The following is a 22,576-nucleotide window of genomic DNA, read 5'->3' on the forward strand; positions in this document are numbered from 1 at the left end:
GTACAGAACTAAGTTTGATCTTGTTTTAAATAAGACAGTCAGCAGATTATGAATGAAGTGAAAGTATAAAAAATTAAAGTATGAAAAAGTTTAAATTTACTGTAAATCAAATGTACTGTATTAAACATATTTTATGTAAAATTTACATTTTATCTAATATATTTTACTCTAAAATTGCTATCAAATGAAAGCCATTTGTCTAACCAAGTTATGTTCCAAATTTGAAGTTGATAACGCAAAAATTGAAGTTCCTTTTGTTTAGGCGCTATACCAAAAATAGCCACCAGGTGACACCGACATTCTATTTTTATGCATTCTCCTTTAACAACTTTATAAATTTCAGTCCAAAAAAATCACTTCTATCACAAAACAGTTGGCAAATATGGAACCGTGAGACTCTGACGACCTTTTCTGACGATATGTGTTTTGTCAAGATTAGAAAAGGTTGATTATAGTAAGTAGTTAAAGTCCCCCTGTGGTGAAAATCAAGATTTCCTGTATTTGGCTCAAGTGTTCAAGTAGGTGTGAAGATTGCAAGTGTGTATAGAACTTTTCATTATCCGATGGGACACACTTATAGTCTTGCAAAAAGACTATAATATACTTTTTTTTTTTTTTTTTATTATTTTAAATACTTTGCATTTTAAAATACATTTCTAAATGTCTGTTCAGTGGTCGCTATGTAACTAACAGAAGACACAATTTTAAAATTGTGATAAAAAGTAAACTTAAACTCACCTTTGCATCAATAAAATGTGCAAAACTTTAAATTTTACTACCAAATTATATGCAATATATATTTAATTGAAAAACAGCTGAATGTTTTCCTTGACATCTCGCGATTTCGGGGCATGTGAGTTCCCGAACATAATGCATGATGGGATAGAGATAGTGTGGGTTTAGTGTGCATTAGGAGCACTGCACATGGGCATTTTTAAGACATGGGACAGTCTTGCGCAATTACTTCCTGTCGCGTGCACGCGCTCTCAAGTGGCCAAGACCGCAGGTGTGGGTATTTGGACAGAACAACAGTCTCAAACCCGCGGTTTGAAATCGCTGGTGTTTCTGACGTCACAAACTACCTTGTAACCAATCATGTCAACGTGCCGGCGGGCTTTAGCATATCATTAACCTTGACCGCTCTGGAGCAGGAGTGTCTCTATAGAATATATCCCAGTAGATTTGGCAATATAGCGGGTGTATGATGTATATAACGATGTTGTGATGAACTATATGCCTTTCTCCACTGACATTAAGGTGTTCAAAGCGTTTCTAATGATACTGATTGTCAGAAGGCAGCCGTCTGACTCGCGAATGTGAACGTCGTTTGTGAAACATTAGCAACACATTATTAGCTGTTTGATAATGTAGTCAAGCAGAACGCTAATCATATTAATTAGCGTTATGTGTCTGGTGTTGTAAAAAGCGATATCATTCTGCAGCTTTTACCTCAGTAAGTTCACCGAGTGGATCTCTTGAGCTCGTGCGAGTGAGTGGAGGTGGGGCTAATTAGCATATTCATATATCCGCGTATAATAAATGAGGCAAGGGTGTAGTTACATTCAAGCTATATTAAGGCATGTAGATATTTTTTTCACAATGTGCCATTTTGGTGATCAAAGATGAGTTATAAGGGATACAATTATTGACTACAGGGGGATTTTGTACAGGGGGAATTTTGTAATACGAAACCTGACACCACCCACTAGGGGGTTCAGTTTCAGTTATTATAGTTTCATTAGATTTCAGCATAATGCATCCAAAAAATTATCAAAGCATTAAAACAAAACACTTTTACAAACATCATAGAACGTTTATTACGTTATTGACTTGTAAGAAGTCACAATATTTCAACGCACTCCACTGGATGAAGTGCATTCATATACCTTATTTATACTTCAACCAATCCAACGGATTGATTTTTGTAGTCAACATAAATAAAAACAAACATATTTACATAAACGGCAAGAGACATGGCTCGGCTAAAGAACATGAAACCGGGATTTCGACAGTCGCAGAAAAAAAAAAAAAAGAACATTGGACAAACTGAACAGTCAAAACCAAACACTAAATTAACAATAATGAAGCGGGGATCAATAAAATTGATTTAAACCAAGGACTGAGGAGAATTATTAGACGGGAAAGATCTGTTGGAAGGATTTGCCACAGTGATCTGAACAAACAGGATCAGCACTCGTTGCTGTCTTCACTGGGTAGGGTTCACAGATACAGGTTAAAAGGTGAAGGGTTCACAAAGTGGTCCCTGATGTGGATTACAGGGTCAAAAGGTCATAATCTCATGTCCGTTCTGCAGCATATGGCCCGTTCAGGAAACACGCCAGTATTCACACACATACAGAAGCTGCTCCTGAAGGTGCAGAGGCACCCGGTGCTCTAGAGATCCAATCCGTCACCACAATCCACTCTGTCGCCATTCTCTCAAACTTTGACAACAATTCTTAGGAAAAAATGTCCATAGAAGTTGAAAAAAGTCATAAAAAGCAGTTACTATACAGAAAATTCCATCATATACAAAAGAAAATTCACTCCCTCTGATCAAAATCGTTAAGAAAAATCATACAATCAGTCATTACCTGATATGTTACAATTAAGGGTGTGTGCTGAATATTTGGTCGAAGTGATTCCTCCAGCTGTATCCTTTCTTATTGTGATTAGTCAAAGCACTTCTTTCTTATTCGGAATTTTCAGGAAAAAATGTCTAAATGACTGGAAATACAGTAAACTACCTTTCCGGGTGCTAATGACATGAAGTATTTTACAGGATGATTTTTAAAGTCTCCGTTTCATATCACTCGATTCTAAGTCTCATACTGACCATCGCAAACGTGTCATTCGTGTCTCAAAGTCCAGCTTAAAGGCAGTTTGAATATTTCCACATCCACTCAGTCATATGCAAATTCATGTTCATCAAGTAATGCGCACTTTAGCCACTAACACTGTAACAGCGAGCGGCTATAATGCCTCTGAACTTGTGCGTTCGGTCGTGAACGAGCACCTTTAAAGCACTCAAAGCCTCTCTTGCTTAGTATTTAAGCCTATTTACATTAGAAGAGAAAAGGAACTCGTACAGTTTTCCGTTTGGACAGGAACGCACGCGTTTAAGACATGCAGAATGAACGGCGTCCAAAGGCAGGTCGTTCATCAGCATTCGTTAGCACTGGAAAAACAACAACTCTCCTCCTACAGCAAGTGTGTGTGTGTGGGATTGGGATTGGTTGACTAGGAGTTAATAGAAATGCAATTAGGGACCTTATTGTAATTTACTGAATGCCCAAATGCCACATTGGGCAGCGATTTAATTTATGCTTACGACGTGTGTGATTCCAGTTGTAGAGGTTTGTGGAATGATCTGTTGTTTAGTTGGGCTCAGTTTATCTGTATAAAAGTGTGTGAATGATGTGCGTTACAAGAGGTGGTGACTGGTTGTGTTTGTCATCCCGCAGATGAGGCACAGTATGTGTGTGTCTTTGAGTGGGAGTTCTAGTTTGATGAGGATATCTGTCGTGACGGTCGTCCTGTAGACGAAGCGCTATACGTTCGAGTGCGCTGTCGGATTCTGCAGGGCACCTCCAGCTCCTGGAATAAAGGAGCCTCTGTGATTTCTGACGCCTCTGGGCGCTCCGCGGGCACTGGGGACAGCATACAGCGCACCATCTGTGCCTGAAACGCAAACAGATACAATGATGTTAGTGTGCGGAATAATTCATAATATCATCTCATTTATAAAGTGACCGACTGACAACAGCTTACACTAGAGGGCCTCGGCACACTTCCGAGGGGACCACTGGATGACTTAAAGGGTTAGTTCACCCAAAAATGAAAATTCTGTCATTAATTACTCACCCTCATGTCGTACCAAACCCATAAAACCTTTGTTCATCTTCGGAACACAAATTAAGATATTTTTGATGAAATCCGAGAGGTATCTGACTCCTCCATAGACAGCAATTTAACCACCACTTTCAAGATCCAGTAAGGTACTAAAGACATTGTTAAAATAGTCCATGTGACTACAGTGGTTCAACCTTAATGTTATGAAGCGACGAGAATGCTTTTTGTGCGCAAAAACAAAACAAAAATCACTACTTTATTCAACAATATCCTCTCGTGTGTCATTCTCTTACGCTGTTTATGTTCAGCTCTTCCAGGTTCTATGTCAGAACGCTGACTCAGTATTGGCCGACGCTGTTCACGTGAGCGTGAGCATGAGCCAGAGCCGGTCAATAATGAGTTGGCGTTCTGATGTAACACATGGAAGCTCTGCAATGTGTCTTCAACGTAAACTGTGTGAAATAATTTTTTATTTGTTTTGCGCACAAAAAAAAGTTTTCTTGTCGCTTCATAACATTAAGGTTGAACCACTGCAGTCACGTCAACTTTTTTAATGATGTCTCTAGTACCTTTCTGGACCTTGAAAGTGGTGGTTAAATTGCTATGGAGGAGTCAGATACCTCTCGGATTTCATCAAAAATATCTCAATTTTTCTGTTCTGAAGATGAACGAAGGTCTTATGGGTTTGGAAAGACATGAGTAATTAAATGACAGAATTTTCATTTTTGGGAGAACTAATTCTTTAAAATTATTTGTTATTAAAATATATATAAAAAAAGTAAATCTAACTTGATTAAAATGCTAGAAAAAAAACATTGAAAAATGTATTTCTTTTTTCCCCTTAACAACTATTGTTTTTAATGAAAAACAGTTCTTGAAATGTCTGGAATCACAAGATTCTAGTGGATAATTTACACATATCAGCACTCCAAGTTTCTGTTTATTATATAATATGGGTAATATATATTAGAGTTATAGTTCTGGTAATATTATATAGGGGTCTTCAAACCACTAGGTTGTAGTATCAGTTTGAATACTGTCTGTATGAAGGGATAACCCAAGTCAAGCCCATTTTCCATTCTCACAGTAGTCATGAGTGTGAATTTATCAGTCAAATCTTAATTTCTTGAAAGTGAAAGTCTGTGGGTGAACAGATCTGTTTCCTACAGAGTTGGACTCCTTGCCACAACCACTGTTGCCATAACCACATATTAATCCATTGCAAAAAAATTTCACAAAACAATACAAAAAGGAGTCTTCAAGCAGTGAGGATGATTTTGTTGTCCTCTCTAGTCTTAAAAAGAGTAAAAAGAAAGGAATATTGGGTCCATCCAATCCTGAGATTGTGTAGAGAGAAATGAGAGTTCCACCTCCTTATGAAGGAGCTGCGGGATTATCCCGAGCGATTCAACGTTTACTTCAGGATGTCAGTGGCTCAGTTTGATGCTTTGCTAGTGATACTGGAGCCACATATTAAAAAGATCATCACCAATTTCCGTGAACCAACTGATGCTGAACAGAGACCGGCAGTATGTCTGGATTTTGGCGTTCGCTTGTACGGTGGCTCTGAATTGTCAAAACACCTTTCCAAATGCTTGCTATGGACGCGAAAAACGCAGAAAATTGAACCCCATCCGAATTTTTTTTTTTATGACGAACGAAAGTTTCGGAGGCAGTGTGTAAACGTGATTGACACAACGTGAAGTTGTGTTTATTTTTTAACGTGTAAAAATTTCGTAAGAGAATTTCGGACTCAGTGTGCAAGGACCTTGCAAGTTGATGAGTTGATTTATCCGCGTTTTAATATGCCTCTGGTCATAGAGCTTTTTAAATGGATGTCGAAGCTTTTTAGGTCGGGTAGAATCTGCAATCTCTGATCTAGTTTCTTTGTTAACTTCCATGGCTGCAATATGCTGTGTTTTCCACCAACTGGAAATACTATTGGTTAAATTGGCAGTGGCCAGAATCACACAGAACAAAACAAATACAGACATTTCGACACGGAACTTACATTTCAAAGTAGAATAACTGGCTGTAGCATTATTTTTCAGAGAAAGAAGTATGTGAACTGAACATGTTTCCTATATATCTGCAAACATATGGCATTTTTATGCTTCAGTACAGTCAAAAAAAAATTACATACAGCCCCTTTAAGGCAAAATTTCCTGTAAAGCTGCTTTGAAACGTATGTATGCATTGTGGTACATTCTACACAAAAACAACAGATTTAACATTCTAAATTTAGTGTTCTAAAACAGGTCTGACAACCCCCATTCTGCTGCTGTGTGAATGAAAAACATTAGGCTGGACATGTTGATGTTGTGATTGTAACCTTGCACCTATAGGGGGCACTAGAAGTGCTGTTCATCTCTAGGATTTCCCAATTGTACGGTCACTCCCACTCCACCTCCCACTGCCAGTGCAAAATACCCAGCAGTATAGGCACACAAACACAAACAAACTTACTTCTAGGACATTGGCCTTACAGAAAGAAACAGGAAACTGTAGGCCTCTGACCTCTGTGAGAGTCTGAAAGAAAATCAGCGAGATGTTTACCATTCAGTAAAATATAATAAAACAAATTCTATTTGTATTCACATGAGTATACTACCGTTCAAAAGTTTTTTTTTTTTTAAGAAATTAATATTTTTATTCAGCAAGGATAAAATCGACCAAAAGTGATAGTAAAGACATTTATAATGTAACAAAATATTAAAAAAAATGCTGTTCATAATAATGATAATAATAAATGTTTCTTGAGCACCAAAAATCAACATTTAAGAATGATTTCTGAAGGATCATGTGACTAGAGTAATGATGCTGAAAATTCAGCTTTGCCATCACAGGACTAAATTACATTTTAAAATAGAAAAGGGTTATTTTGTAATAATATTTCACAGTATTACTGTTTTTTTTGTTGTTTTTTTTGTTGTTGTTGTTGTTGTTGTTTTGTTGCTGTTTTTTATCAAATGCAGCCTTGGTGAGCATTAAAAACTTCCTTCAAAAACATAAAATATTACTGACCCCAAACTTTTGAATGGTAGTGTGCTTACATATATGCGGTCTTACCCTGACTCTCTCCATCTGGGTGCGGAATGGACAGAGAAGCTCAAAAAGAATCAGGCCAAGAGAATAAATGTCCACCTTGTGAGAATAAGAATTCCCAGACAGCTAAAGAGGGGAAAAAAGGAAGAGATGAGACGAACATGAATCATTTTTAAATAAAAAAATATTCTACATTTTACAAAAAAAAAAAAAAAAAAAAACTTCTGCCAAGTAGAAATCTGATAAATTTCCTTTGCTCACTGTATGCTAAACAAGCACCAGCAATGTTTTCACACTAAATTGTGTGTGGAAGTGTGACAGAGTGACTGGAACTGACCTGTTCAGGGCTCATGTAGAGTTTGGTGCCCACTTGGCCAGTGTGACGGGCATAGACTGGCATTGGTGTGAGGGTACTCAGCTCCTCGTCATCTTCCTCCTGATCCATAGCAGTGACCAGTCCGAAGTCTCCCACCTTCACCACGTCATCCATTGTGAAGAAGATATTAGATGGCTGAAAGAGAAAGAGAAAGAGAAAGAGAAAGGAAATGAAAGAGCAGTTTGCATTGGAAAACCCCTAACTGAATTCACGTTTCATTTTCAGCATCCTACCTTAAGATCTCTGTGCATAAGTCCTTTGCTATGCAGGAAATCCACAGCTTCTGCGATCTGCAGGAAGATGTCCAGACACTGAGTGTGCTCCCTGAGCTCAGGCAGACACCTCTGGGCCATCCAGTCCTTCAGGTTCTCCTTCCTGCACAGCTGCATCTGAATGTACAAGTAGACCTTAGGTGTGAGCGGGGGCCGCGTGGCAGGGCAGGGGGTGCAGGGAGCCAGGCTCAGAGAGGTGGGCCTTGACGGTAGGTTAGAGGGTGGTCCCGCTGATGTACTACGCTGGGGTTTGGAGCTAGGCTGTGAAAGGCACGCAGGTGGCACAAGTATACTTCCGCTGAGGTCACTGTCATTGTCCTGGTGTTCACAGCCTGAGTCCTCGAAGACGATATCAAAGGAGGAAGAAGTGCAGTCGCAATGAGCAACTGTGCGGGGAGGGCACAGCTCAAAAGAGTGGGGGGAATCCGAGACCTCCAGGACAGCGTCTGGGTCGGCCTGACTGTCACGCTCTGACATCATACTGTCCGGTCCCAGGCCTTCCACACACACCTGATCCCCAATGCACACGCTTGTGTCCCCACTGGCAGCACACATGCATGAGAAGTCCACTGGAGAAGGAGTGGCCACAGGAACCTTGACTGAGAACGCCTCCATGTGGTCAGGAGAGCTCAGCAGCCAGTCAGCAGTACTGAAGGGGAAAAAAAAAAAAAAAAAAAAAAAGGGATTCTTCCCATTAATGTCCTAGCTTCACTAAAATACATCTGATTTAAATCATTTATTTATTTAGATAAATGACAGACGGATAATAGATAGACAGACAGACAGACAGACAGACAGATAGACAGATAGATAGATAGATGATAGATAGATAGACAGATGATAGTTAAATAAGACAGACACACGATAGATAAGACATAATGAAACATTTTAGATCCAAGCACAAAATGTGTATTTACTAGAGTAGTTTTCATTACTTTAACAGGTCTAGAAATCATATCTCTAAAAATTCTCTGGTTAGCCATGACTGCAACAACCCTGTATTTATCACAACTGTATTTATGTTCAAGAGCATTTTGCACACCTGGCGTCTTTGAGCCAGCGTTTGTCCATGTCCTCCTGCCAGCCCTCGGGCGGACTCTCCTGCCAAGCGTTAAAGTAACGAATGATGCCTTGGTGTTCCAGCTTAGCCAGAGCCTTTACCTCTCGCATGACCTTCTCACGAGCCAATTCCCTACAGTCACAATCCCAGCATTAAACACAAACATACAGACACCTGTATCCCAACTGATGCTTTTCATGAAGCATTAATGTTTTGTGTCGACTGTTACCTGTTGGGAAGACGGATCCTCTTGATGGCGTAGTTGCAGTCATCCACCTTGTTGCGCGCCTCAAAAACGACACCAAATCCACCACGTCCCAAACACTGAACTGGCTCGAAGTCTGTCAAGTATCTGATACACACAAACAAACCCAGTTATGAATAAATTCATTTGGACTTTACTGCTATGCAATAAAATGGATGTGTGTCGGTGTCCAAATGAGCTCAACATCAGAGCATGCAAAGACTAAAACACTAAAACAGTTACGTACTGTAGTTCGTAATTTACAATATCAAAACTCAAACAACAAAGAAACTGCACAGCAAGAGCACTTGAGTCATAAAAGCTGTGCATTTACCCCTGAGAATTTAAAAGTAAAATATGATCACGATGCCATCTGTGCATTCCACATTCAGCAACTGCACGTCTCTAATGTACCATGTGCAAACAAGTGTAATCTATTTTAAGAAATGGGTTTGAATTTCCTTATTTAAAAGAGGAACTCCAACTGTAACTCTGACTGAGGCATTTGTAATTTCATTTAAAGGTAAAGTCTGTCATTTCTAGCAGCACCAAATGGAAGTGTAATGCATCTGAGCATCTGAGCAGGACACTGGCTCAACCAATGGTGTGAGTTTAAAATTATATATTATGTGTTATATTATCTGGAACCTTCAGATTTTTGTCATTAAAATTACCAATACATTATTGATTAATCATTAAATGTTAATAATACCATGTGCAAGTAGCCCATATCTACTTACAATTTAAATATAGTTTAAGGACATATATTTTCAGTTTCCTATTCATATTTTAATGCATTGATTCTTAACATTTATTTATTTATTCATTCATTTCAGACATTATTTTTGGCAGTAGATAAGCCCAAAAATGAAACTACTGTCACCATTTACTCACCATCATGTTGTTCCAAACCTGTAAGAGTTTTGTTCATGTTCAGAACACAAATGAAGATATTTTATATGAAATCTGAGAGATTTCTGTCCCTCTATTGACAGCCAATGCAAACAACATTTTGATGCTTCAAAAAGTTCATAAAGAGATCATAAAACTAATCCATATGAATCGTGCGGTTTAGTCCAAATTTTCTAAAGAGACTCAATCGCTTTATGGTGAACAGATTTAATATATACTTTTATTCATATATAAACATTCATCAACGCACATATTATATATGGGGTCAGAAACAAGCTCAAGGATGCTTGCTTGACCTGTGATAACCAATGAGATTCATTCTTGCGTGTTACGCAGCACGTTTGAGCTTCGGCAAGAACCAATGAGGTTTTGTTCTCACACATCAAGCAAGTTCGGTTGAGCTTCTGTTTATGTTCGCTGATCAATGTTTATATGTAAATAAAAGCCTAAATTCAATCTGTTCATCAAATAAAGCGATCAAATCTCTTCAGAAAATTTGGACTAAACCACTCAATTCAGTTTTAAAATCTTGTTATGAACTTTTCGAAGCATCAAACTGGTAGTTGCATAGCTGTCAATGGAGGAACAGAAATTGCTCAGATTTCATTTAAAATACCATTTGTGTTTCAAAGATGAACGAAAGTCTTACGGGTTTGGAACAACATTGATGTGAGTAACGGACAACAGTTTTTTTCATTTTTGGGTGAACTATCCCTTTAATTGATTAAATTACCAAAAATAACTAACTAAAATAATAATTAACCCTCCTACACTTACAATAGTCCCTAAATCAATATTAACATCAATATGAAATTCAAAGTGTATGCTCAATTACCTAGAAACATATTCACAAGGACGTGTCTCTGTGACGACAACTTCTTTGGGCTCTGTAACATCCAGTTCAAACTTGTTGTCAGTTTGACACTGTGTCTCAGACTCCTTCCGTTGCTGTACAGATGAATTAGGAACAGTGCAACATGCATGAGTTTTAATATTAATTTCACACTATAATAAGCATGAGATCATTTGTGTGTATTGAACAGTTTTTGTTTACCCGCACGTATGTTGTGGGTGGGTGGAAGAACTTGCGGACGATGTAGGTGGTGGCAGCAATGCAGAAGATGATGGTACCCAGAATCTCCTTCCACCATGGCAGCAGCAGCACAGGATCTTTCCTTCTCACCGGTGACCCCTCTCCATCCTTCTTCAGCAGAATGCTCACTGCCGTCTCATCACGACGGTTACGATAACGAGGACTGTATGGAAAGTAGTATCCATTATCTACATTTGGAAACAGAGAAGAGGGTAATAAGTTCATGTTCTCTCTTAAACCACAGTCACGAACGGTCAAACCAAGTGTCCAAATGGCCTGAAGGACAGTTGCTCTTACCATATGGGTACTGCAGTATTGAAAGAGCTCCATTACTGTACTCCTCATGTGAGAATTTATCATTATTCAGACATTTATCAAACTCCTCAGAGCCCACTAGAACTGGAGTACGGGAAGGGGAGTCTAGGAGAAAAGGGACTAGTGTTATTGACAACATCACAGTAGCTTTAGTACATTCTTTTGTGTGTATTTGGTGTAATATACTCACGTATGAGGGGTTTCCATTTGACTATAGGTGGTGGCATCATGTCAGAGTTACTGCCCCAGGCGTTTAGAGCTTTGGCCTTCGATGGAAACTTCTCTGAGATTCTCACAGAGGACTGGAGGTACAGCTGACCCTGAAACATCCCTTTAATGGAAAGAGAAAACATTTTAGATTCGCATTACATGTCTTTATTTCTCAAGAAAGATTGCCATTTACACCTGGTATTTACATGAGTCTCAAACGCATCTCCTGTGACGGGATTTTGTGAATGCATACACTACTCTTATGCTCACAAAATGCTGCATTTATTTGATCAAAAATACAGTGAAAACAGAAATACTGTGAAATATAACCATTTAAAATAACTGTTTTCTATTAAAATATATTTTAAAATGTAATTTATTCCTGTGATGGCAAAGTTGAATTTTCAGCAGCCATTACTCCAGTATCCAGGAGACACATGATCACTGAGAAATCACTCTAATATGCTGATTTGCTGCTCAAGAGACACTTATTTTTATTCATTAATGTTGAAAACAGTTGTGCTGCTTAAAATTTTGTGGAAACTATGATATTTGTTTCAGGATTCTTTGATGAACAGAAATTTCAAAAGTACAGCATTTATTTAAAACAGAACATTATATCAAATAATGACATTTATAATGACTTCTGTAACATTCATTTAATGCACGCTCAAATTTTTGAACAGTAGATTACATAATTCACTTGTGCATTTAAGGCTCATTATTTCAGCTAAGGAGAGATTGAAAGTGAGCTTTTTGAGTGAACAGCTATTTTATTGCAAAGCAAAAGTTATAGCCCTTCTTTTATCAAGGTTGACTGACAGGCCAGTAGGCGGTTCTTCCCTGTTGCCCAGGATGCATCAGGACTCATTAGCATTGAACACCTCCAAATGTAACTTAAGTGAACGGATCACAAAGGCATATGGGACACTAGAGTTGTCAAAAGTACCGACTTGATCATAGTAGCCAATCACAGACATATCCGATGAGCGCGTCAACACAATGGCCAATCAGAGTTGTTTACGAATCCGCTCAACAGTGCTCAAAGCGTCACATTTTTAAAATTTCATTACCAATTGGTACCAAAGTCAGTACTTTTGACAACTCTATGGGACACCATATACACATGTATTTAGACCCGACCACTTTTGATTGGTTCAGCCGATACCAATTTAAATACCAGATGTAAACAGGGTCTCTTACACATTCATGTTCGTAAAACAAACATCAAGTGCATGTTACCCAGGTAAACGCTGGACTCTGTGGCCCCACGGGCCTCCTCAATGATGTCATCATCCTCCTGAGCCTCAGTTTCGGTGTGGGAGTTATACGAGGTGTCATCGAACAGGCTAATAGGCGTCACCTTCCCCCCTCCTACCAACCACGCAGAGGCAATGGGTGTGCAAAACTTCACAGAGAGGAGAGAGAGAACGAAATCATGAGAAATGAAGAATTGTAGATTGTTTGTTTCACCTACAACTCTAAACAGTAACCTAATGGGTTGAGTTGAGATACCTGATGCTCCCAGATCAGCAGTCCTTCGGGTTTGGTGCTGAAGGCCATGACTTTCCAGTCCGGCACAGAAACCTTAATGACCAGGTCTAAGCCCTCTACCTGAGTGTGCGAGTTTGGATGCGTATTAGCATGATTTTTGGTTTGTGCGTCTGTCTCCTCCTGGATGACACGCTGTGCTTCACGTCTAACCTCTCGCCATGTCTCCCCATTAGATGCCTCCCCCTCCAGGAAGTTGAGGTTGGACTGAATCTCAGGGACAAATTTAAGCTCAAAGTTTCCCACACTGAAGTTCCATCTAGAGAAAACAGAAAACAACTGGCATTTTACAAGGATGACTACTATTCTGCAACTGTTTTTCAACATCAAGCTGCCAAGCTGTGCAATGTTGATACATCCCAGCGTACTCTGCATCTAATCTACCTCTGTTTCATTTGTAAGATCAAAAGCAAGGTCACATGAAGCGCTCAACAGAGCGCAAGCGAAGCCAAAGCCTGCGGGTATTTCTTACTTCTCAAACCCGTTGCGAGGCCTCACAGCTCTGACAGTTTTCTGTGTTCTCTGGAGTAACAGTACGTCCTCTGGCTCTCCTTCCTCGTCCCCCCACCGACTGCAGCCCACCGCTGAACAAATATACTTTAACTACAGAGGAAGAGAGAGGGAGGTTAAAGCTGACAACCAATACTACAATATGATAAAAGAGTTTGCCACAACAGCACATCAATCATTTATTGTTATAAAAAACAACTGAAAAAAAGAAATCATCTGTTTGAGTTACCTTGCCGCTGTATGCACCAAGGCCGTATGTGGTGAGGGACTTTCCCCCTACAAGCACAGTGTCCTCTCCAATGCGGTACGAGGAGTCCAGAAGTGACTCGACACTGAAGGGAACAGCCTCCATACTCTCCCTGTCCCTGTTCCACTGGAACAGAGCTCCGTCCAGAGAGGGAATGAACATCTTGTTCCCAAAAATCTGAGGAACAGAAAGAGGTCATGAGAATTTTATTATTTTTCATCAGATATTTGTTGTAAATTAGCTGAAGTGGCACATGATTTCATTTTGGGAAATATTTCACATTTCCGATCAGCAGCAGCAGGGTGGGTACAATGAGCAGACCATGATGGATAGAGACAAGGGGACAGACAACACTGAGACTTTGACCAATCAGCTTTGAGGCTGTGTGTGGCATTATCACACTGTATGCCATTAACATTTGGCACTCTGTCTACTGTTGTCCGAAGAGTTACACAATCCTACATGTCGTTTAAGGATAAACATGGACAATTGGACAACACACACACCAATAAAGAGAAAAGGCCATTATATAAGGGTAATGTAACTGACCCTAATCCAAAAAGTGATCTCAGCTCAAACAGACATACAGAAGGGGGGGGGATGAGATCACCAACTTCCTGTTGCGCTTAATCTAACCTTGATACCTGGTATGGACCAATCGGAAGCTGAACAACTATGAGAAAACAAGCACCTGGAGAATGAAAACAGTCACTGTGATTGGCTGAGAAATGAAGAGATTAGCTCATCTGTCCATCACGTCCGGGTGGGCGGGGCTTGTAAAGAGCTTGCAGTGGTACTGAGGGTAAGAGGTTTAAAGAGTTTGTGGTGTGTGTGCTGCAATGATGACTCATCACTGTGCTACACTGAGTTAATCCATCATGTGATCTATTTGCCTGATCTCCAGCTCTACAGGATCTTGACGTTGGGTGAGACTTCAATCCAACTACATCCTAAATCAATGAACAATTAAAGCCAATCAATTAGAAGAGCAAGAATTTAACCTCAGACGATGTCCAGAACTTCATTAATGTCATTAGCTGCAACAGAGCTCCTCTGAAAATCTACAGCATCAGCTACACTAAATGACTTATCTATATAAAAACTAGCATGTAGGCAAAAAAAAGGGATTAGTTTGTCTTAAATCATAAAGTAATAATTAATATAAAATAAAAATGTCAATGTCATAACATTGGATAAAATAATATCCTTTTTTAAAATAAATGTCATTTTTAAAAATGTTTAACAGAAAACATTTCACAAAAAAGTGGAACATAGTTCATTGTTAATGTAATGAAGAACACCATTAGTTACTCTGCTAGGACACCCTTGGGAACTGACTTCATATATCTATAATTGGTTAAAAGTTTTTTTTTTTCTTTTTATATATTTGTATATTATTAAATATTACTTTACTTTCTATAATATAATATAATATAATATAATAATATAATCAAACCAAAATGTATTCAGACACCTTCATTCATTAATACAGCTAGTTCAATATAGTTTAAAAAAAGGGCAATGAAATATGACAAGATCTCAAAGTTAAACTGTGTCAGAAAAAAATAATCTTAATTATGTCAGATAACACTTAAGCAAAACATGGTCAGGTCAAAGTGTGAATAATTTTTGGTTCCAAATTTTTATCAATTTTACTGGTAGTTCACTGTATGAAGAATTTTTGGGATTAATATGTCACAGTTTACTTTATTTTGCTATCCTCACTTACATAAATGAACTATAGTGTCCTGCACCCACTAGTAAAAATATATCAAAAATATAGAAAATGTCTGAATAATTTTTGGTTTGACTAACTAGGGCTGTCAAGCGATTAAAATGTTTTTAATCTAATTAATTACATGATGTGGCGATTAATCAATCTAATTAATCGTAAATTAATCACATCAAATTTGACTGAGAAATTATCCCAAAACGATCATTTAAAGTCATTATTGTGTAAAGCATCAAATACACATTACAAAAAGTACTTTCAGGAAGATATATTTTATTTGATTCAGCATAGAATTTATTACACAAAATTCATTTTTGGATGAACTATACCTTTATTTATTTTATAATATGGAAATATTTATATTTTATATAAAATTAAAAAAAATAAAAATAAATTATATAATATATATATATATATATATATAAAAAATATTTTTTTTTTTTTTTTATATATTTAAATTTTATATATATTTTATATATATTATATAATAATAATTTAATATAAATTAAATTATACTTTAAATAAGAAACTAAAACTGCCAGTATTCATTCATTCATTAACCCCTTAAGCCCTGAGGGTATTTTCAGAGTGACACACAAAAAAGTAAAGACTTGTAACTCCAAAACTGTAGCAAGGAGAATCAAAAGGTTGGTTTCGTTTGAAAGGAAACTTTTTAAATTTAAATAAATAAATAAATTTGGATATTCTCATGCTGAGAAACTGCAAATAAACAGCAAAAAAAAAAAAAAAAAAAAAAAGGGAAATTTACATATCTTTCTAATTTAAAATAGAATATAATTAATTAAATCGAATTAATGAGTTTAAATCGACAGCCCTAAATATAGCTATATATTTTTTTAAATGTATACAAAGATCCCAGTGTCCTTTCGGCTCCCAAAGCCTTGAAGGACATGAAATTTAATGAACATGTCTTATTACACAACAAGGAGGTTTTATGACTTGCATGAAAGGAAGTACATATTTTAAACCTCTTAACCTCAAGCTGTAAATGCAAAAGGTTGGCTGCTTTTTATGAAGAGTGTAATTTAACCTCTACAGTATCTCATGTCAGTGTGCTGTGGTATTTAAACAAATGTAAAGCTTCAGTAAAAAAAAAAAAAATCTCTCTTTGGACGCATGTTACAAATCAATTTTTTGCTGGCTGATAGGCCAGTATTGAAAAAGCTCTCTCTGATGGGGGATATTTGGCTTGACAAAGTTCTCGTCTGCACGTCAATGGTAAAACTAGTGTTGACTGCTCATGTATTTCATTTAAAATGCTCCAAAGGCTGCAGTTTTGTGAATAAATCTGTATAAATTATTCAAGTAAGTCATTTCATAACAATATTCAGAATGGTTAGTTTAAACAAAACAGAAAATTCTGCCATTGACTGAAAATCTTCCTCTCTAGCTCTCAAATCTGGCCATCGGGGCAGCTTTGATGCTGTGGATGACACACAAGAACCAATGCCATGATTTGACATCACTGAAGTGAAACTATGGCAAATCACAGCATGCCCAACAAACCCAGATATACTGGCACACATTGAGCAACAACCACTAGTTTTAGTTTTTCCTTCAATTTGTACAATGCATAGTTTGGCATCATTTTCAACCAGCAAACATCTGGTCACCTCTGCTGTTATGATCCCATTAATGAGTAGGGAACGTAGGGGCAGAAAAAAAACATTGTATCAGACTGAACCCTGTAGCCAACATGAATCAAATACTCAGTTCAGCTGTGGGCAATGACTTCTGGAATCTTGTTTGACACATTCAATTTGAGAGACTTAGCTAAAGGCAGTCTGGCCCTTGTCTTAAGGGATCACAGCAGGTTTGAGTATGAAGAGTGTCTATGTAGGCAGGATATCCCTCTGTACTCAATGACCTCCTGCAGATGATAGCGCTCCACTGAGTCTGACACATAGCATTACATCAAGCTAGGCGCAATCCCCTCTCTCTTCGCTGTTCAACAGTAATCTCTCTTTCTCCCACACACGCATACTCACACAACACAACATATCATTTCACACTCCTCCCAGCACAAAAATCACTTTAGTGCACCCTACATAGTTTAAAATCAAATAAACACACTTAGGTCTACAGATGACATGCTATCAAATAAAAAAACGACTCAAAACATTTACAGTTTAACGTAATAAAGTCATTCAGTGACGTCAATTTGTAGGGAAACCTGTATTTGATAGGTTTCAGAATCACGGTTTTCAAATTAAGAGTAAAATAAGGCCTGTGGTTAACATTACTTCAACAAAACTACTTTACGTTTTGACAAATTGGTGGCGACTTCATATGCATTCAAATAATCTCATTCACTGGTTTTCGTACAATCTGCTTATGCCTCCACTGAGGTTTTTTTTTTTTTTTTTTAAATTGCATGTACAAATACAAATCAAATCATACAAATTCAAACAAAATCACAAACTAGTAAAATAGTTAATTTTATTTTCCATGAAATCAGGTTGACAGACCTGATTTTACTCAAATCAAAAACCTTCGTTCTAAAAATCCATTAGAAATTTCTGAGGGAAAATGCTTGAAAATGCTAATTCTCTTCTGGGTTTAGGACTAAACAACACTATTGTGAAACTGCTGATCCTGCTTTGGTGTTATTTTGCCTCTTTTTACAACAGTTGAGATATTCAGGATAACAGTGGAGTGCCATCAGAAGTTGACATCACTGACATATACCCAAAAAGAAAGCAAAAGAGCAGCACCAAAATGACACTTCAAAGTACTGTGTTCGCACATCATTGTACTGCTGAGGAAAATCTGATAAAATCTGTCAAGAACATGTCAAAGTTATATTTCAATTGCAAAATTAAAATAATAAGTTATATATTTTGCCTAAAGAAAATTAAAGCCTATTTTTAGGATAATTAAGTTAACCATTGTAGTAAGAAAACAATATAAAATAAAATAAATAATTGACGACAGGCCACTGAATTATTGAAAAATAAGGCACACCCGAGGAGATAAAGCAGAGTGGCCATATTATTACTACATCTAGGGTGTATATTATTTTCCAATAATTCATTGGCTTGTCGTCAATTATTCTGCTTATTCCACGGTTACCACACATCAAGACATTTTTCAGATGTTTTATTTCAAGACATTCATCCAGTTTTCTGGATGTAGAACTACTTTCTTACACATCTCATCCCAAGCCTCTGTTGCTAATTCCAGAACGTTGTTTTAGAGCTAGTAACGGATGCTTTGAAATCCTGTTATTAGAGAGCGAGACTGTGTCTGTATGTGTGCAAACACAGAGCAGAAGAGGTAATTTCATAAGGAAAACATGGAAATTGTCATTTTTATCCTTTTGTTTGTCATATTTGCTTTGTAAACATCTTTTAATGGCTTCTGAAATAACTGAAATAATTTGGCGAATTGATATGGAACTGTAATGCAGTCGACAGACCGGAAACTTCTACTTACTGAAGAAATAAATAAATAGACCCCAAAACATTTGTCAAACAATTGGAATCAAGCATTTAAAGGGATAGTTCACCCAAAAGTGAAATCTCTGTCATTAATTACTCACTCTCATGTCGTCCCAAACCTGTAAGACCTTCGTTCATCTTCAGAACACAAATTAAGATATTTTTGATGAAATCCAAGGGTTTCTGAACACAGACAGCAACGTCATTGCACCTTTTGAGTAGGGATGGGCATTTTTGGCAATTTTTCATTTCGATCATCGATAGGTTTCAAAAAGTACTTGGGGGGCGGGGCGTGTGCGGGGGGCGGAGCATGGCCGTCATGGAGATAATGAAAATATCTGAAGACTGTTAGGAAAATGAATGTTAAAAATATGACATGAAAACGTGATTAGAACACTGTTAGATTGATTATGATGCAGCAATGTTATTAATAAGGAAGCATTCAAAAGGAATAGCCACCTGAGGTGACTTTATGCCAATAAAACTGAAGCCCGTTCTATGACACATCCTTTGATATTAATCAGATAACTTAGATACATAATATAGACGTAACATTACAACTTGTATCGGCACAAAAGGATGCAAATGGCAGTGAACTTACGTGTTATGCGCTATAGCGAGAGTGAGAGAGAGAAAGAGAGCTTGCGCCGTGATGCGCTTTCATGACAGCGTGCTGAAACACGGGCAAGGACATCTCATTATAATGCTATGTTTATGGCAGACCTGTGCTTTATTTTCATCTACATGATTAAGTGTTTCCATAAATCGCCTGCGCGTTTTCGAAGCCATGCGAATTATACGAATTATGCCATTGAACAAATATGACGAAAAAAGCACTGATCAGATGTAGCTATTACAACTTTCATCTGCAAAAGGTTTGCGAATGCAAACGTGAGCTTATTTTCATCCATCTTGTCAAAGTGAAGCCAGACATCACTATGTGACTTCGAGGCCATTCTCTCTCGTCTTTTGACACATGCTGTGAAAAGCTAAACAATCAGAGCTCAGGGCGCCGCCCAAAGTGCTGCTATAATCAGGAGAAAAACAAACAAAACAAACAAACAAACAAACAAAAAAACATTTCGATCATCATTTACATGATTGATCGTCACTGTCACGGTCGAGTACGAGTACTTGATCGCTGTTGCACATGCCTACTTTTGAGGTCCAGAAAAGTAGCGAAGACATAGTTAAAATAGTCCATGTGACTACAGTGGTTCAACCTTGATGTTATGAAGTGTCGAAAATACTTTGTGCGCAAAAACAAAACAGAAATAACGACTTTATTCAACAATTTCTTCTCTTCCCTGTCATTATCCTACGCTGTTGACATAGTGAACGCAGTGCAACGCTTCCGGGTTCTACGTCAGAACGCCGACTCAGTATTGGCCGACGCTGTACTTGTGAGCAGCACAACACATGCGTGTGATGCTGACGCAGGAGCTGGCCAATAATGAGTCGGCGTTCTGACGTAGAACCCGGAAGCGTTGCACTGTCTATGCAACGTCAACTGCGTAAGAGACTGAAACGGAAGAGAAGAAATTGTTGAATAAAGTCGTTATTTTTGTTTTGTTTTTGCTCACAAAAAGTATTTTTGTCACTTCATAAAATTAAGGTTGAACCACTGTAATCATGTGAACTATTTTAACCATTCATCAAAAATATCCTAACTTGTGTTCAGAAGATGAACGAAGGTCTTACGGGTTTGGAACAACATGAGGGTGAGTAATTAATGACAGAAATTTCATTTTTGGGTGAACTAACCCTTTAACAGCCCCATGGTACAATTGGAAAAGAAATAAAGTATATTTGAATAGTGTTTTTTGTGCACTGCCAATAATTTATACTTATTTTAAATTGAAAAAAAATAATTGTAATCACGATACATATTTATTATAATACAGTTAAAAGGAAACTGTTCTGCAGTAATGAGGTTGGGAACTACAAAACTGAAAAGTAAAACATTATAGTGATGGGAATTTGGTGGGACGGTTTTCGTAATGTTTATGGAAATAAATGCCACAATGCAAAAAACTTTTGGTTTTAGTGTGTAATGTGACCGGGACATGTTTTTTGGAGGTTCTATTGACTTTATGAACTTAGGTTTATCTACAGCACAAGCCCGACAGTGTGTCAATACAATTATTCTGTGAGTCACATCAAATGACTCCCTTTGGTGCTGCAATCAAACAAAACAAAAGGTGTTGTGCATTGAATAGTGTGCAGAAATACCGGCTTTTCGGCTCATTAGATTAAAGCGCATTAATTACAACTGTTCCCTTTAAAGATTAATAGATGAGAGGGGGGTGTATGTGTTTGTTGGGTTGGGGGGGGGGGGGGGGGGGGGGGGTCAGCATTCTTATGGATGACATCATCCCACACATAAGGCATTACCTCATTCTTCAATCCTCTCAGCATGACTCACACCACACTGTCAGTGGTATCCCTCTCCACCCCCCATCTCTCTCTTCCTCATTCCTCTCATCCTTCTCTTTCTTACTCTCCATCACACCTCCCCCTCGTGTTGTGACAGCGTGTTTCTGCAGACAATGCTGTTTACTTCTGGCCTCTCTCCTACTGTTGAGGCATGCTATAGGTGACTGCTTTCTACTGGCGCCATGGCAAGGGCCAATCAAAAGGGGGCAGACTGCTCTAATCACCGAGCAGAATGCCTTGCAAGGCACTGCTTGAGCCAATCAGAATGGCTGGTTGCTAGGCACCAGGAGGTAAAAGGGGAGGGGAGAGGAAGATTCTAGCCAATGGGGAGGTTGCTCCCACAGCAGCCAGGCATTTCAGGTTACCGCCAAACCAGACGGGGATCAACACAATCACTCACACATACACACACACACACACACACACTCACCTTTATACTATTATATATACACACACACACACACACACACAAAGTAAAGAAAGAGGAAAAAGTAAAGAGTAAAAACATATCATGACATTCTTAGACACTGCAAATTATTAGCATGGTTCAAACTAATGTGTAAAATTAGAAGATGCCCAAAGAAGCCCGTTAATGCAGCGCTAATGTTTTCTCAGTGTGTTTGTGTAAATGTGTGCATGCGCACAGGCTCATAAGTGCATCGCTGCCAAACGCTCTTCCTCCAGGCTAGTCTTCAGTCTCTAGTGAGCACGAGTCTGTGATCTGTGTGTGTGTGTGTATGTGTGTGTGTGTGTGTGTGTAACTTGTTTCAGGTCCAATTTCCTTTGGGCCATGTCTCATTCTCTTCTGGGGTAAAGAGGTTCAAACAAACATCGCCTTTTCCCACACACACACACACACACACACACACACACACACACACACACACACTTTGGAACAACATAATAATGTGTGCTCTTTGCATGTTTGGGCAGAAAACCTTCATGTTGCATCACTATGCGAAATACTACAAGAAGGCGTTTAATAGTTCTAACTAACAGGGTTTCTGCAGGTTTCATGAAGGTATATTTAAGACCACGACATTTTTAAAACAAAGAAAAGTAAAGAAAAGTAAATGGGTCAACTCGTAAAAATGAATGTTGCCTGAAGAATTAAATAACTTGTATTTTTGCAATGCTTCGATGAATCAAAATTCTTTTGATAACTTGTTGCCAGCACCATCCCTAGCTGCTGTGTGCATATTTTGGTGAAGATCAGACCAACGGCCTAGGAGGTTAAAAAAATAATCTATTATAAGATAT

General features: G+C 38.1%; 1 protein-coding gene across 1 annotated transcript in view; it reads right to left on the reverse strand.

Annotated features, from left to right (window-relative positions):
- Positions 1 to 1,792: 1,792 nt before the first annotated feature.
- The window catches only part of eif2ak3 (eukaryotic translation initiation factor 2-alpha kinase 3), a 36,063-nt gene continuing 15,279 nt past the window's right edge, over positions 1,793 to 22,576 (reverse strand). The window contains exons 3-17 of the mRNA XM_051918225.1: positions 13,670 to 13,864; positions 13,403 to 13,533; positions 12,895 to 13,189; positions 12,622 to 12,787; positions 11,360 to 11,500; positions 11,152 to 11,274; positions 10,816 to 11,042; positions 10,597 to 10,709; positions 8,835 to 8,957; positions 8,588 to 8,737; positions 7,507 to 8,194; positions 7,235 to 7,408; positions 6,922 to 7,023; positions 6,319 to 6,381; positions 1,793 to 3,681 (exon numbers count right to left, since the gene is read on the reverse strand). Coding sequence (XP_051774185.1) covers positions 3,502 to 3,681; positions 6,319 to 6,381; positions 6,922 to 7,023; positions 7,235 to 7,408; positions 7,507 to 8,194; positions 8,588 to 8,737; positions 8,835 to 8,957; positions 10,597 to 10,709; positions 10,816 to 11,042; positions 11,152 to 11,274; positions 11,360 to 11,500; positions 12,622 to 12,787; positions 12,895 to 13,189; positions 13,403 to 13,533; positions 13,670 to 13,864 — 2,871 coding nt within the window. The 3' untranslated portion in view covers positions 1,793 to 3,501. The remainder of the gene's footprint in view (positions 3,682 to 6,318; positions 6,382 to 6,921; positions 7,024 to 7,234; positions 7,409 to 7,506; positions 8,195 to 8,587; positions 8,738 to 8,834; positions 8,958 to 10,596; positions 10,710 to 10,815; positions 11,043 to 11,151; positions 11,275 to 11,359; positions 11,501 to 12,621; positions 12,788 to 12,894; positions 13,190 to 13,402; positions 13,534 to 13,669; positions 13,865 to 22,576) is intronic.

Source organism: Ctenopharyngodon idella, chromosome 13 (genome assembly GCF_019924925.1).
Source record: "Ctenopharyngodon idella isolate HZGC_01 chromosome 13, HZGC01, whole genome shotgun sequence".
Lineage (NCBI taxonomy): Eukaryota > Metazoa > Chordata > Actinopteri > Cypriniformes > Xenocyprididae > Ctenopharyngodon > Ctenopharyngodon idella.